The sequence below is a fragment of the Dama dama genome, chromosome 19 (genome assembly GCF_033118175.1).
Source record: "Dama dama isolate Ldn47 chromosome 19, ASM3311817v1, whole genome shotgun sequence".
NCBI classification, from domain to species: Eukaryota; Metazoa; Chordata; class Mammalia; order Artiodactyla; family Cervidae; genus Dama; species Dama dama.
In genome coordinates, this window is record NC_083699.1 from 59,396,387 (window position 1) to 59,410,938 (window position 14,552).

General features: G+C 43.1%; 1 protein-coding gene across 50 annotated transcripts in view; it reads left to right on the top strand.

Annotated features, from left to right (window-relative positions):
- Positions 1-14,552, top strand: part of ZBTB20 (zinc finger and BTB domain containing 20) — an 846,735-nt gene that overhangs the window by 783,583 nt on the left and 48,600 nt on the right. For 46 of the 50 annotated variants that reach the window (XM_061167116.1, XM_061167114.1, XM_061167131.1 and 43 more), the window contains 3 exons: positions 4,050-4,150; positions 12,421-12,585; positions 12,975-13,162. In XM_061167116.1, the coding sequence (XP_061023099.1) occupies positions 12,575-12,585; positions 12,975-13,162 (199 nt within the window). In that variant the 5' untranslated portion in view covers positions 4,050-4,150; positions 12,421-12,574. Of the gene's footprint in view, positions 1-1,274; positions 1,356-4,049; positions 4,151-12,420; positions 12,586-12,974; positions 13,163-14,552 lie in introns of all 50 variants that reach the window. The other 4 variants (XM_061167145.1, XM_061167154.1, XM_061167161.1 and 1 more) reach the window with 2 other exon arrangements.

The window sequence follows — 14,552 nt, forward strand, 5'->3', positions numbered from 1 at the left end:
AATAAGAAGGAGAGAGGTGACAATTTGCCCAAAAAGGAAAGGAAAATCATAGCAAGAGGCTGTGGAGCTGATAAGAGGAGTTTGATTAAAGGACAGAAAATTATGTCTCCATTTAATTATAATATGCACAATTTAAATCAAATGTTAGACATATTTAAAATGTACACTTACATAATTACACAATGGATGTGTATGCTTCCAGGTAATCTTTCATTGCAATGTACTAGACATATTGACAAGTGATTTCCTCTATCATTTTAATATAGTTGCCAAGGAAGAAAAGAGAAGGAAACTCTGTCTGGTGACCTGTTGATAATCTATCCAGCCATGTGATGATTTAGTAAGAACTGTGAGGAGCTCTTGAACCCAATTTACTGTTTATGTGGCTCCTGGGGTGTTACTATATAGTGGATCTCTCAGTACATCACATAGCTCCACCGTATTGGCCAAGAGAATATGATAACCAGTACCAAGTTTTCCTCTGGGATTAACAGTGAGTGACATGAGTAACATGCTCACTTGGGAGAGGCAGATGAAGTTTTATAGGACTAGTGGCTAGTGCTTGAGAGCTGAGTTCTTCTGGACACATAAAAACTACTGAGATCCCCTGGAAAAGTCTGTTTTCCTCACTTAGGGAAACACTGCTATTCCCACAACATGTTTTCGTGGGCTTTACATCATCAGGTGAAAGAAAATGATTCTGTTTGAGTATGAGGATAGAGAGGAGGTTAAACAGTTAATATTTCTTCTACCACAAGAGAAGATTAAGGGACAAAAATTAGAACAGTCTTGGGAGCAGTCACTATCCTTTTCTACAAGGAGATCGGAGATATAATGAAAGGAAAACAAGAAAACATTTAAACAAACCTATAGGATGAAAATTGGGCAAAGCTAGGTGGGAAAAGATTTATTGGTGTGGCATAATAGCAGGATTGCCAGTAGTTTATGAGTCTGTAAAAAGATGAATTTAACCGTAGAATTACCACAGCCTGTTCTCACCTAGAACTTCAGCTGAATGCACTGCTTTTTCAAAGAGAAATTTCTAATGAGAAATTTCTTCATTCTGCTTTTGCACCAAGTTGATCACTCCAGTGGTATTTGTAATATTGTCACAAATGTTTCTGCTTATATTATTAGAGAGATTTGCTCCCTTGTTCTTTAAATCCACCCTCATTTTTAAAACACTTAACTATAAAAAGGCATTTATTAGTTTGGTTTATTAAAGTAAGGGAAACAAAATTCTTCATTTTGTGGAACCCAATGTATCCTTGCAGATTATGCACCCCAACCCATCACTGTCTCTGTCTGGTCACTGCTGATGGTCTGCTGGGCCTACTGGTTCTGAGCAAGCACTGGTAGGTATTTAGAGATTTGTGACTTTTTCTATCAGTTGTCTTTACTCAGCCACTAGCAAGGATGTGGCCTTGAGCAACTCAGTTCCCTTGATCTCCTCATCTGAAAAATGAGGGTTTGGAGTAGATGAGCTTCAAGGTCTTTCCAGTTCAGTCTCAGCTTCCATGACTCTAAGAAAGCATCTTTATTCCTTTTAAATTTGGATCAGCAGATCACCGCCGAGCACTAAGCTGTGTGCAAGGCATTGCGCACAATGGGGTAGCAGAAAGTAAAAATGGTCTCTGCCTTCAAGAAGCTTAAGCAGGAAGAAATATTGCACAAATAAATATTAGAGTCCATAGGACATGTAAGGGCTTTCCTGATGGCCTAGACTATAAAGAATCCAACTGCAATGCCAGAGACCTGTGTTTGACCCCTGGGTCAGGAAGATCCCCTGGAGGAGGAAATGGCAACCCACTTCAGTATTTTTGCCTGGAGAATTCCATGGACAGAGAAACCTGGTGGTCTACAGTCCATGGGGACACAAAGAGTCAGACACAACTAAGCAACTAATGCTTTCTTTTCCTTTTTCATAGAATGTGCAAAGGGAACGGTGCAAAAAGTTCTTTAGGATTCAAGAAAGGGCACTTTCCTTTGGGAAATGTCTTATAAGTGAGATGGTATTTGGATTGCCCTTAAGGAAGCTCTATGCAGATGTTATGAAAAGGGAGGAAAGATCATGACCCTGATGGGAAGGAATGGAACTTCTGCAATGTAGAATGGACTATAGAAAAAAAAGAGAAGGAAATTAGAATGGGGCTATACTGTAGAAACCTTAAATGCCAAGCTGAGAAGTCTGCATTTAATCCAGCAAAGAGCAAAAGAATGATGTATTTAGAATTGTACTTCAGAACAGTAAATGCATTGCTGATATGAAGAATGAACAAGAGGTAAAGAGGATCTGGAGGAAGGGAAGCCAAGTAGGAGGCACTCACAGACGTCCAGGCAACAGGTGGTAAAGGGATAAAAAGTGAGTATTGATTCATAGCCTAAGTAAAAACCACAGGACTTGGCAGCTTATTGCGTATGGGAAATGAAAGAAAAGGGGGAATTAAACAAGACTCCTCAATTGTAGGTACAAGTAACTGGAGGGAAATGGTACCAATAGCAGGAAATGGGAAGACTAGAGAAGGCACTTATTTTGAGGGAAAAGCAATGAATTCTGCTTATAACTTTCTGAGTTAGAAGTGCCTGTGCAGTGTATGATGGAGATGTGAGCTTCTCAAAGTTAGAGGCCCCATCTTATTCATCTTTTCCAGGTGCCTAATAGAGTCTATGTAAACATTGAATGAATGAACAAACAAGCAAATGAATCAATGAACCAATAACCAGCAGTTATTTAGAATATGTGTCTGGAGCTCTGTAGACAAGTGAGAACTAAAGATAGCCATGTGGGTGTTCTCTATGAAGAAGTGATTGTTGAGGCCATGGAGGGTGGGTGTGTAGGCAAAGCTTGTGAAGAGTAGCCTGAGGTATGTCTGCATTTGAGGAAAGAGAAGAGGCCAAGGAAGGAAGCAGAAGAGAGAACTGAGAGCAGGAGCGAAGTCAGGATGGTGCCATATCCTGATGAGAAGGGAGGAGAGCTTCCGGAATAAAGTGGTCATCAGGCCCAGGTGACCAAAGGGCCAAGGCCTGGGGAAAAGACCTCTGGGTATGAGTCTCTGAGACAGATGGGAGTCCATTCTGTAACCCCTGAGGTTGTACTCCTCAGGGTTAGAGGATGCGGCAGGAAACAGACTGCAGTGAAGGGTGGCAAGAAGGCAAGAGGTCAGAAACATGTTCGGGTCAGTGGGCATCTGTAAGACAAGCAAGAATCTTGGAGCGACAAAGAGGGAGAGACTTAGGGGGAATGAGCATTGGAAGAGTCAGCTGTGGCCAGGTGGAGGGGCACCACCCCCGCTTCCCCTCCCTGGGGTTCTGTAACCTCCAGAATCTGATACCTGATGGTCTGAGATGGAGCTGATATAATAATAATAGAAATAAAGGAGTGTTAGAAAGTGTTAGTCGCTCAGTCGTGTCCAACTCTTTGCGACCCCATAGACTGTAGCCCGCCAGGCTCCTCCATTCATGGGATTTTCCAGGCAAGAATACTGGTATGGGTTGCCATTTTCCTCTCCAGGGGATCTTCCAGACCCAGGGATTGAACCCAGGTCTCCTGCATTGCTGTCAGACTCTTTACCGTCTGAGCCATCAGGGAAGCCCAGAAATAAAAATAAATAGAAATAAAGTGAGCAATAAATGTGATACACTTGAATCATCCTGAACGCATCCCCCTCCCCACCCCCCTACCCCCAGTCCGTGGGAAAATTGTCTTCCACGAAACTGGTCCCTGGTGCCAAAAGGTTGGGGACCACTACTCTGCCCTCACCCTCAGCTCCAACTTAGGACCAACGTCAGCTCCAACGTCAGCTCCATCAGCTCCATCTGTGCTGGTTGGTGCTATCGACGTTCTCACACCACACAGGCAGTTGGGTAGAAATGCTGCAAATGGGGCCTAGACAACACCGTCTCCATCTCCCTCCCCGGACTTGCCAGGTCTCTGGTGCAAAATGCGGAACCAGACTTTCAACCAAGTCCCAGGGCTCTCTCAAAACTAGTGATCTCCATCCCCTCCTCCTTTGACAGCCTTATTTTTGTTTGTCTCTTTTCTGATCCAGATGCAGCCACTCTGTGTTCCCTGCCCCAATGAACAGCTGCACTAGGCCCAAGCCTTGGAGTGATTTACCTGAAGAGTGACACCATTAATTTGAAAACTACTGTGAGTACATTATGCCGCCAATGAAAGGCTTTTCAGTTCACTTTGTTTAATTTTTAAAAAAGCACTCACAATTGTAAGAGCAGATGAAATTTTATATGGCTTCATCTCTTGGATGCAGTGAGGTAACCAGACTCAGTCATGAGGTGCCCACACTGGTTCTCGGCTTCCAGCCTGCAGTGTGAGCCCTGGGCAGCATCGCACCCGCTTCCCAGGGGACTGGGCTGAGCTACAACGCACTTTGCAGGGACCGGTGCTGTTCTGCTGGGTCATCTGTGCCTCAGCCTGAATCTGTGGCAGCTCCAGTCCTCTCTGTTTGCCTCTCATTGCCCTTCTGTGCTGCTCTGTTGAATCTTGCTGCAGCTTGTCATTTCATGCTGCCCTGGTCACATTTGTGAGCCAGCTTTCTGTGCCCATGGCCACCTGTGATGTAGCTGCCTCTCTGTGCCCCCATGCTGTAGTCTCCTTGCTACCCAAGGGGCCAAAACCCACCCTTGTGTCTGTGGGCCCCTTCAGCCACACTCTAAACCATTGTGCCCAGGTCAGCTCTACCCTCAGGATGCAAGGCTCAGGGCACTCGATTGAGTTCCCTTCAAGTCAGACATTTACGTAGAAGTAGGACCCTTGCAAGTCAAGTTGAAGAAGTAATTTGGGGTAGGAGCTGGACGCCAACAGGAAATACTGATGAAAGAGTGACATCAAGTTTTGATTAATCACTGCTAGAAGTAACGGATAAGTATATGCCTTCTTTCACTATAAAAGCCAGAACTTTAAATTATTTAGAGGCTATGCATGCAAAATAATTATACATTTTAAAACAAAAACTCATGCTGGTTGTTGTACTTGCTCATTTTCCTGTATGGTGTGAGGCAGGTAATGGGGTGGTGTTTTACAGACATGTCTGTTACTGGAAAATGCTAAACCTAGGAAACTAACATCCCTCCCAGGCTTTTCAGGTAGGATTTTCACATTCATATCCTCTGTATCTTTAGCTACTCTGGGCATAAATCAAACCCAAAGAGGAGGAAGTCAGGGTTTTGTATTGTTTTGTTTTGCATTGCTTTCTACCTTTAATACTGTCAGTCACCTGGATTGTAATTGGTGGTGGTGGATGTGTAGGTGAGAGTCAGGCCTACCTGGCCAGAATGAAGACAGGAACTGCCAGACTGATCCACAGGACTAATGGGCTGGAGGGACTGGGGACTAAAGACATGACAAAAGGTCAAAAATAGAGTGTCCTCATTCTGTACCCATGTGAGCAGCTTGCTTGTGTAAACACCGTCATCCTTAAGTTCAAGCGAAAGAATGCCTTAGAAATCCCCACATCCGGACAGCTTTCCAAGTTTGTTTCCATCACAGAGTACAGTACTGCAAACACAAGGGTACAGCTGGTTTCAAAGTCTCAGCCTGGTTTATTCTTTGGGATGGAAAAGATTCTGGATTCAATCCAGAATCAGGACAGAAATTGGGACCTAAGATTTCCTAAAAATGTCTAGGAAGCCCACAAGGGAGCCTCTGTGCCGAACACCAGTGCCTGTATTCATGATTTGTGGGACCTTGAGGATGGAAATGTTGGGTTCTAATTCTTTCAGCCTTTGCTTTTCAGAAGCTCAGCTTCCTCATATGTAAAAGAGAAATAATAATAAAACTTACAGAGAGTTGCTTGGTGCAAAACCGTCATTCAATAAGGTGAATATGGTATAAACATTGCCCAGATGCTCAATTGTGTCTGACTCTTTGTGACCCCATGGGCTGTAGTCCTCCAGGCTCCTCTGTCCATAGAATTCTCCCAGAAAGAATACGGGCAACCCACATTTGCTATTTCCTTCTCCAGGGTATCTTCCCGACCCAGGGATCGAACCCACGTCTCTTAAGTCTCCTCCATTGGCAGGCTGATTCTTTACCAACTAGCACCACCTGGGAAACCCAGTATGGTATAAAAATGTATTCTAATTACAAGTGAATCCCTCTCTATGGGTTTACAATCCCCAGGTGAAGTCTCAAGTCTTGAAGGGTGAGTAGGGAGGAGGTAAGTGTTAGATTTTAAAACCTACCTACTCCCATAACACCTGCACAACCAGGCTTAGCAACCTGCCTGGATTGTTGCAATGACTAAATGAGATAATGTATGTGTGGTGTCTGGCGCGGCAGATGTGAGTATATTTATTCAGTCAACTAAAATTTACTGGGTATTTGCCAAGTGCCAGGCACTGTTCTAGGAACCAAAAGTATGGCAGCAAATAGAACAAACCTAAATCCCTGCTCTCACAGCTCACAGGGAGCTCCCTGCTCTTAAGTTCAGTTTTCTTCCTCCATAAATTGCAAATAGACAAAATAGGCACTTGAACACTAAGAATTGCTTTCATTTTATTTGCTGTCTTTCCTTCTGGAAAGTATAATGGGAGAAAAGGTAAAGGATATGGAGAGGGGAGAAATAGTATCCTAATTCATCCCTCCCTCACCTCTGACACACATGCAAAACCATAGAACATTCCCTGCCCTAATACATGGCCCAGGAGACTGACATTTCCAGATTATGACACCCAGGCTGCCTTTTTCTCTGGCTACCTTTTAATTTGGCCAAAAGGAGTTAAAAGATGCTTGCTCCTTGGAAGAAAAGCTATGACAAATCTAGACAGTATATTAAAAAGCAGAGACATCACTTTGCCGACAAAGGTCTATATAGTCAAAGCTATGGCTTTTCCAGTAGTCATGCACAGATGTGAGAGTTGGACCATGAAGAAGGCTGAGCACCAAAGAATTGATGCTTTTGAACTGTAGTGCTAGAGAAGACTGTTGAGAGTTCCTTGGACAGCAAGGAGTTCAAACCAGTAAATCCTAAAGAAAATCAACCCTGAATATTCATTGGAAGGACTAATGCTGAAGCTGAAGCTCCAGTAATTTGGTGCCTAATGCAAAGAGCTGACTCATAGAAAAGACTCTGATGCTGGAAAAGATTGAAGACAGGAGGAGAAGGGGGTAACAGAGGATGAGATGATTGGATGGCATCACTGACTCAATGGACATGAGCTTGAGCAAACTCCAGGAGATGGTAAAGGCATGCTGCAGTCCATGGGGTCACAAAGAGTCAGACACAACTGAACAACAACAACAAAAGGAGGCATTAGCAAGAGACAGGAGAGTAGGGTCAGGGTACTTCTCAGTCAGGCCCCTTCCCAACTCCAGTTCTGACTGGACGTGGGAAGCTCCATACTTGTCCTCACCCCAGCCCCGGTTTAGCAGTTTAAAGCTGAGATTAACAACCTCGCACTATTGCTAGTCCTTGGTGCATCACTTCCCTTGAGGGTCCTTTAACCTCCTCTGTACCTCAGTAGAGAGTCCTTTCATTAAACTCTCTTCAGTTAAAACCTTTCAGTGTGCCATCTGTTTCTTGCCAAGATCCTGACTGATACAGTGAGGGAGAAATATACTGAAAAACATTGTAAATCAACCTTGCCAAGAAGGTTAAAAAAATTGAAAGAATAAAATATTTTAATCATGAAAACATCTCAAATGGATCTGAGAACATTAGACCAAGCGGTGAAAGGATAAACTGTAAGAAAACATGATAAGCTAGAGTGCCAAAGGTTGGTTTCAATGAATAGACCATAGTGCTCAGGTTTGATGGGCTTCTCTAGGCCAAGTGTAGCTTGCTTGACCCCCAGCTTCAAGAGGAGCTAATGGTGTAGTAGCAGCAATGACAAACACATGAACAGAAAGAAGGTGTCAGGAGGGTGATACCGTAAAAAAAAAGTGTTGAAGAGGAGACTGCTTATCCTAGCATTCGTTCTGCCTTTGCTACAATTTTAATCCATTTGCCCCTGCCCAAATCTAGATATTTTAAAAGATGACTAAGATAAAAGAATTGCCTCCTTCTAGCTGAAATGAAAACTGCAGAACCGACACTCTATGAAAGAGCTACCCTCCCAGGGCACTGACTGTGTGCCAGCGCTGTGCCCATCACTCAACAGGAATTATTTAATCTTCACATCAACTTCCCAGATGGTGCTAGTGGTAAAGAACTCACCTGCCAATGCAGGAAACACAAGAGACCCAGGTTCAATCCCTGGGTTGGGAAGATCCCCTGGGGAAGGAAATGGCAACCCACTCCAGTATTCTTGCCTGGAGAATTGCATGGACAGAGGAGCCTGGCAGGCTATAGTCCATGGGGTCACAAAGAGACACGACTGAAATGACTTAGCATTGCATAGCATAGCAGCCCTAGAATGTTTATTATTTCCATTTTACAGATGAGGAAATTGAGGCCCAGCAAGGCAGAGGAATCTGCCTCAGGTACACAGCTACTGGATGGTAGAGCTCAGTTCTACTGCCAGTCCCCACTGAGGTGGTTTGTTACCACCTCCCCTTTGCCCTCCTCCCCAAATACTGTACTAAGCTTCTTCCATGTATCATTGGGAAGCAGAATAAGGAAAAGATTACCACACCAAAAAGATGGGGGACAGGCAGGGCAGGGGTCAAAATTGTCATGAAACAGTGACTCAATATTTATGAAAAAGGGGTTCTAATTCTCTTCCACCCAACCAGGCTGATGAGTGGAAGGCATGTTAATATGTAGGAGAGGGTGGGAGCCCAGTGAAGAGAGAAAATTGGTGAAGAGAACACTCTCCCTCAGCAGCCCCCGGAGACTGATGAGAGCTCACAGAGATAAAATATTTATTTTCCATATGTCGCAGAGAGCATTGCCATCGTTGTATGTGTGCAATATGTGCAAAGAAGTGTGAAATCTATACATCAAATGCCACCGATCTAGTTAATTTCCATGCATTTAACATGCTTATTACCTACCATCTCCTCAATATGTTTTCATGTATATTTCTTGCCACATACAATATGGTCTAGTAAGGAAAGAGCCAACATCACCCACAACCTTACTCACTGCTATGTTTCAGCCCCAAACTTGTTGCCATGGCCAGCACAATGAGAGTTAAATACGAGTAGGTCCTGCTGGCCAGTTCAACCACCCGTCACCTTAAATCGCCTTTCCACTCCTCGAAGCAGCCTTTTTCTCATAACAGAAACGTTTGCTGTGGGGAGATGAAAATGTTTTTGTTCTCTTTGGACAATTGGGAGATAGTCAGCATGTCAGAACTGACCGTTGAAAGGCAGGTGCCTGTGGCCACACTTTTTTTTTTAAAGCAGAGCTCCACCAGTGTGGCGGGAGGAAGTGCACAATGATTGGTCTGTTTCTCTGTGGAAATGTTCAGGGTACACCCAGTTTTGCTTTGCATATATTTACGAAACATCTGCCCTTTTCTTGTTCTTCAGTCCTTCCCCCTCACCAGCCCGCTCTCCCCTTTCTCCCAGTTTCTCTCTTTGTTGTCGTTGGCTCGTCTAACTTTTTCATTGGAGCTTTCATTTTCCGGTTGAGGGGCGACTTCATCAGAGTGTATAATTTTAACATTGAGGAGGGAGGGAGAGAGAGTGTGGGAAGTGGGAGGCGAGAGAGAGAGGGAGAGAGAGAGAAACAGAAAAGAAAGAAGGAAGCTAAGCGGCCAGAGAGCTTGGCAAACCAACCTTTGGCATGGTGACCAGGAGGAAGGTTCTGGTCTGGTGGGGAGTTTGCCTGACACGCTGCCTGGAGTCAGCTGGCGCGCTGCTGCCCTCTAAAGGCTCCAGGGACTAGTGCACAGCTTCTGAGGCTTGGTGAGGCTTGCCCTCGAACATGCCATGTTCATGTTCTTCTTTTATACCAAAGAAGGTATTTTCAATTAATTACTACAAGACTTCCTTTTTCCCCCTCAATAAAATATGAGCTGCAAAACTAGGGTGCATGTCTAAATGTAGATGGTTGCTATGTTTTAGAGTTTCTTAGCTCCGGAAAAAGGAATCCACTATTAGAGAGAGTGAGACGGAAAACGCATTGTTTCTAAGGTCAGTGAATGTCTCTCTGTTATGTGCAGTTGGGAAATAGCCCAGTGGTCTAAGAACAAGTAAAGGGATTTTAGGCAAATGAAGGAATGAAGAGCCAAAAGGTTGAGTTTTCAATATTCTCTATTTGTAGAGATGGTTTCAGTGTCTCTGGGCTATGAATGTTCCCCAGAAGTGATCCTTAAGATGACAGACAGGAGGGTATGATTCAGGATGTCAGGTGGGAGGCAGGATCAAATCGAGAGAAGGAAGCGATGCCATCAATAGAAAGAACAATACAACTTCTGCAAAGTTAAAATGAAAGAGTAATGTTGGTGGGCTGGCCATACACTTACATTTCAAAGACGGTTTCTTCAATTTCCTGAAAGAAACCAAGGAAATTAGTACATCTGAAACTAGCCTAGACCTTATTTATGAACATCAGAAATAAATTTTTTATGTTAAGTGATGTCTGTCATTAGTGTTTCATCTCGATATTTAAATGACCCATGAGGACAAGCCTAGCTTTAGTGGGCAAAACAGTCCTACTCTTATCAAATGTACTTCTGGATTCCAAGGAAAACAGCCTGTCAAGGTAGATTTCCCTGCTGCATAAAGAGTAGGAAACTTAATTGGGATTCAGACTATAACTATTCTCAAAATATACTTTAATTTCAACTCAATTTCATTCCATCAACAAACCTATATTGAATGACAGCTTTGTCTAAGCTACTCTGCTTCACGGTATACACTAGACAGCAAATATGGGAGGGGGGCAGAAACCAGGCTTGTTTTATTTCCAAGCCCATGCTGGCACATTGCAGGCACATAGTAAGTATTTGTGGAACGAATACATGAATAAATGAATAGGTGGAGGGAAGGAAGAAGGAACGAATGGGTGAACGCAGGGAATTAAAAAATAACTATGATGTTTTTTACCCTTAGAGAGTTTGCGGTCTCATATACATGGAATTCACCTGGAGTGCCAGCCTGACATGGTCATTCAGATTAGTGAAGGCAAAGCTGTGGCAGTGGAGAAGTCAAGGAGGATGGGAGTCAGGAAGTAAACAACAGTCTAAATAAAAAGTGTTAAGGTGATAGCAATGCAAACAGAAAGGAAACATAGGTATGCAAAATATGAAGGATGCACAATTGTCAGGACTTGACAAAATGGCTTCAAGGCAGAAGAAGATGTGTGACCCTGAGGTGTCCAACATGGTGACAAACCTGGTGACAGACAGTGGTGAGAGAAACAGGGACTGTAGAGGAAGCGTTGATTTTCATGAAGAAAAAGCAGCTGGGTTTTGGGAACTCTAATCTTGGGTACTTCCTTACACTGAAAACCAGAAACCAGTCCCTAGAGGCCCACATAGACAATCAAGATTTGGAGGTTCATTCCTTAGTCACCATTTAATAAAGAGTTGGTAAAGGATTGCCGTTTGTTGCTTTTGTATTGGCTTCCTCCATCCTAAAAATATGTCTAAACGCTCTCCCTCTATTTTCATCTTCACCATGCCATCTCTGCCTCCTGCCCTCTGGAAAAGCAGATTTGATTTCACAACCTGTTGGACCAGAAACACAGCATGCTAATTCATAACACCATATTCTGCGAGGGCAGATTTAACTACCCAGTACAACAAATTTCAATACAAAATATTCTGTATAACAAGTCCATTGCCATGCTTAGAGAAACAAGGGAAACATGGGAACAGACCCACTTACAACAAATTCTGTACCACACATAATCTTCTACCAGAAAATATTTTTTAAAAGTACTTTTTCTGTTCACTATACTATGATGATAGAAAAAGCTTAGAGCCAAGGAAACTGGCGGGGGTGGGTGGGGCGGTGTTCAGAGTATGACAAATAATTTGATTTGACTAGGGCCAAGGGTGCGTGCAGCATAAGCTAAGTATGTGTTCATTTATATCAGCTGCGTGGTCCGAGGGAGAGGGGCTGACTGATAGTTGAGCTCTGCCCCTTCCTATTCCTGGTCCCAAATCACAATTACTTTCTACTTCCCTTCACCCTTCTCTTCCCAAACACACAGTCACACTCCTGCACTCCAGGATCATGCAGTAAATTATGTTTCTAAAAGGGAATCTTAAACTTCAGATGAGGAAAGAGTTGGAATAGAGGATCTCTCTGTGACATCTTCCTTCTTTACCTGCTGGAGTCTAAGCTCTTTTCACTTTTCATTTGCTGCTCTAACAAAGTTTTTCATCACTACCCTTCTCATTGGTACAGCCTGCAAGTTTAGACTGTGATTTGAAATTATGTGCTGATCCAGAACAAAATCTAATAACAGCAAGAAAGTTGACTGTTCCGTAATGTGTTCCGTGAATAGAAACTGAAAACCAGAAGGAACCTTTAAGGCCTTCTAATCCAAGCCCTTTATTTTACAGATGAGGAAACTGAAGCCCAGAGAGGTGAAGTGAGGTGCCCAAGTGCCACACAGCAAGTTAGAGGCACAGCTAGTACCATAGCTCAAGTCTCCTGACTCCCAGTCCAGTGCTCCTCCCATTACTCCACGGGTCCTGTCTCTAAGCTACCTGACAAATGCTAGAACGGTAAAGCCTCCACTAGTATTTTTCCAGACCATGTTAAAACTCTTACGGGGGGAAGAAAGGATGCTTTCTTGGATAATGTCAGCCATACGTAGCTCAAGCTGTCTAAAGTTCTGGGACAGGGTCTTTTTATGCAGCCAACAGAGTCCAAATGTGGTGCTGTTTGCTTGGCCCATATGCTTTCATGTGTTCCCAGTTAGGCCATTACTGGAGGGGAAAAAAAAAAAAAAAACAAGAATCAGCTTGTTTTAAAACAAGGGACATACTGGACTCCTTCCCATCCCCCCTCAGGAAAAAAAAAAAAAAAACCAAGTTATCTTTAACAGATTCTAAAAATGCCTTTTCCCAAATATGCAGTCAGTTCCTTCAAAGGGCCCTTTGTTTATTTTCAGGAAGAAACCCAAGACAGCTGAAAACCAGAAGGCATCTGAGGAGAATGAGATTACTCAGCCGGGTGGATCCAGCGCCAAGCCGGGCCTTCCCTGCCTGAACTTTGAAGCTGTTTTGTCTCCAGGCTCAGCCCTCATCCACTCAACACATTCACTGACAAACTCGCACGCTCATACCGGGTCATCTGACTGTGAGTACACCACTTACACCACTGAGGTGATGGTGTCTTCACGGTACTTGGAGCAGGCTTCTCCCCTCGGGTTCAGGCTTTTCTGCATTCAGAGCAAGCTGTTTCCATTTGGTCTTCCAAAGTAGCCAAAAGTAACTTACCACCATTTTGAGTCAGCCAACATCTATATTTTCAAAGCTAGAGTGTGTTTTAAAACCAGGTGACCAGTCATTTGGCCTCAAAAGGCAGATTAATTACATGAACCACATTCTCTTTCATAACATTAACTCAAAAACAGAAGCTGTGTTGCTATTTTCTAATTATTCTTTTGTCCCCGTGATCTGAATAATGGTATTTCCACCATGACGAAATTCAATGACCAAATATGGACCTCAAAAGGAAACTTCCATTTTGAAATTACATAACACAAGTCAGCTTTGCATTAGTTATTGTAGCTTGGCTGAATTTCTTTTTCCAGTTTTTAATTTATTTTGAAGTGGTTAAAGGACAGCATAAATTTATAGAAGAAAAGAGAATGGCTTCCAAGAATTCAGAAGCCACCCAGACTTCACGTAACCAATAAGAATTCAGGTTAAAAATATTTTTTAATTAAAAAAACTGCCTGCAGGCTAAATTTGGAAATGGGCAGCTTAATGAGATTGTCGCTATTGAAATCACTCCATTGCTGTTTATTTTCACTGTCTTCCCACTAATCTGAGAATCACTTCTTCAAATTCTCTTTTAAGAAAGTTGATAAACCACGTTTAGAAGATATTTTCTCTTTCTGAAACATAACTCAGTACTTCAGAGAGAAAGAAACGTGTGTGTTGACGACAGAAGGGAATAGGATAACTTGGAGTCCATTGGGAAAGAATATTCTTTTATTCCAACAGCTACTCAGAACTGACCTCCACAATGGATGTCAGGCAGAAAGTTGGAGTCTTCTTCTTTGGATTAAGCTAAGACCAAGAAAGTTTTCTTTCCAGAAAAGAACTCCATTTATCCTGTCCACAAAGCAAAAAATTATTAATTAGGAAATGAGATTTTAAATCTCCTATTGTTATTTTTCTGACAAAGCAAACATAAAACTTTGCAGAAAGGGCGAGAGGTGGATGAGGCTGGGACATTCCATTCTGTACGTTCTTCATCATAATAGCCTCTAGATAAGGGACCTCACCTTTTTCTGCTTATGACTGAGCTGAGACCATACTTCAGCTGTCGCAAGAAAACGAAACAAGAAATAACAAGAGCCAAGTGTCTGCAACCCGTGTGCATTGTACCAAGGTGCTGATTCCATAGAGAAACTTGGGGGTCAGAAGTGGGGACTGTGTTCTGTGGACCGTCAAAATAGTAACATTCTTGGCCTTCTTGCCTGGCAGTCTCCAGCCTAATAGTAATTACAGGAAGAATT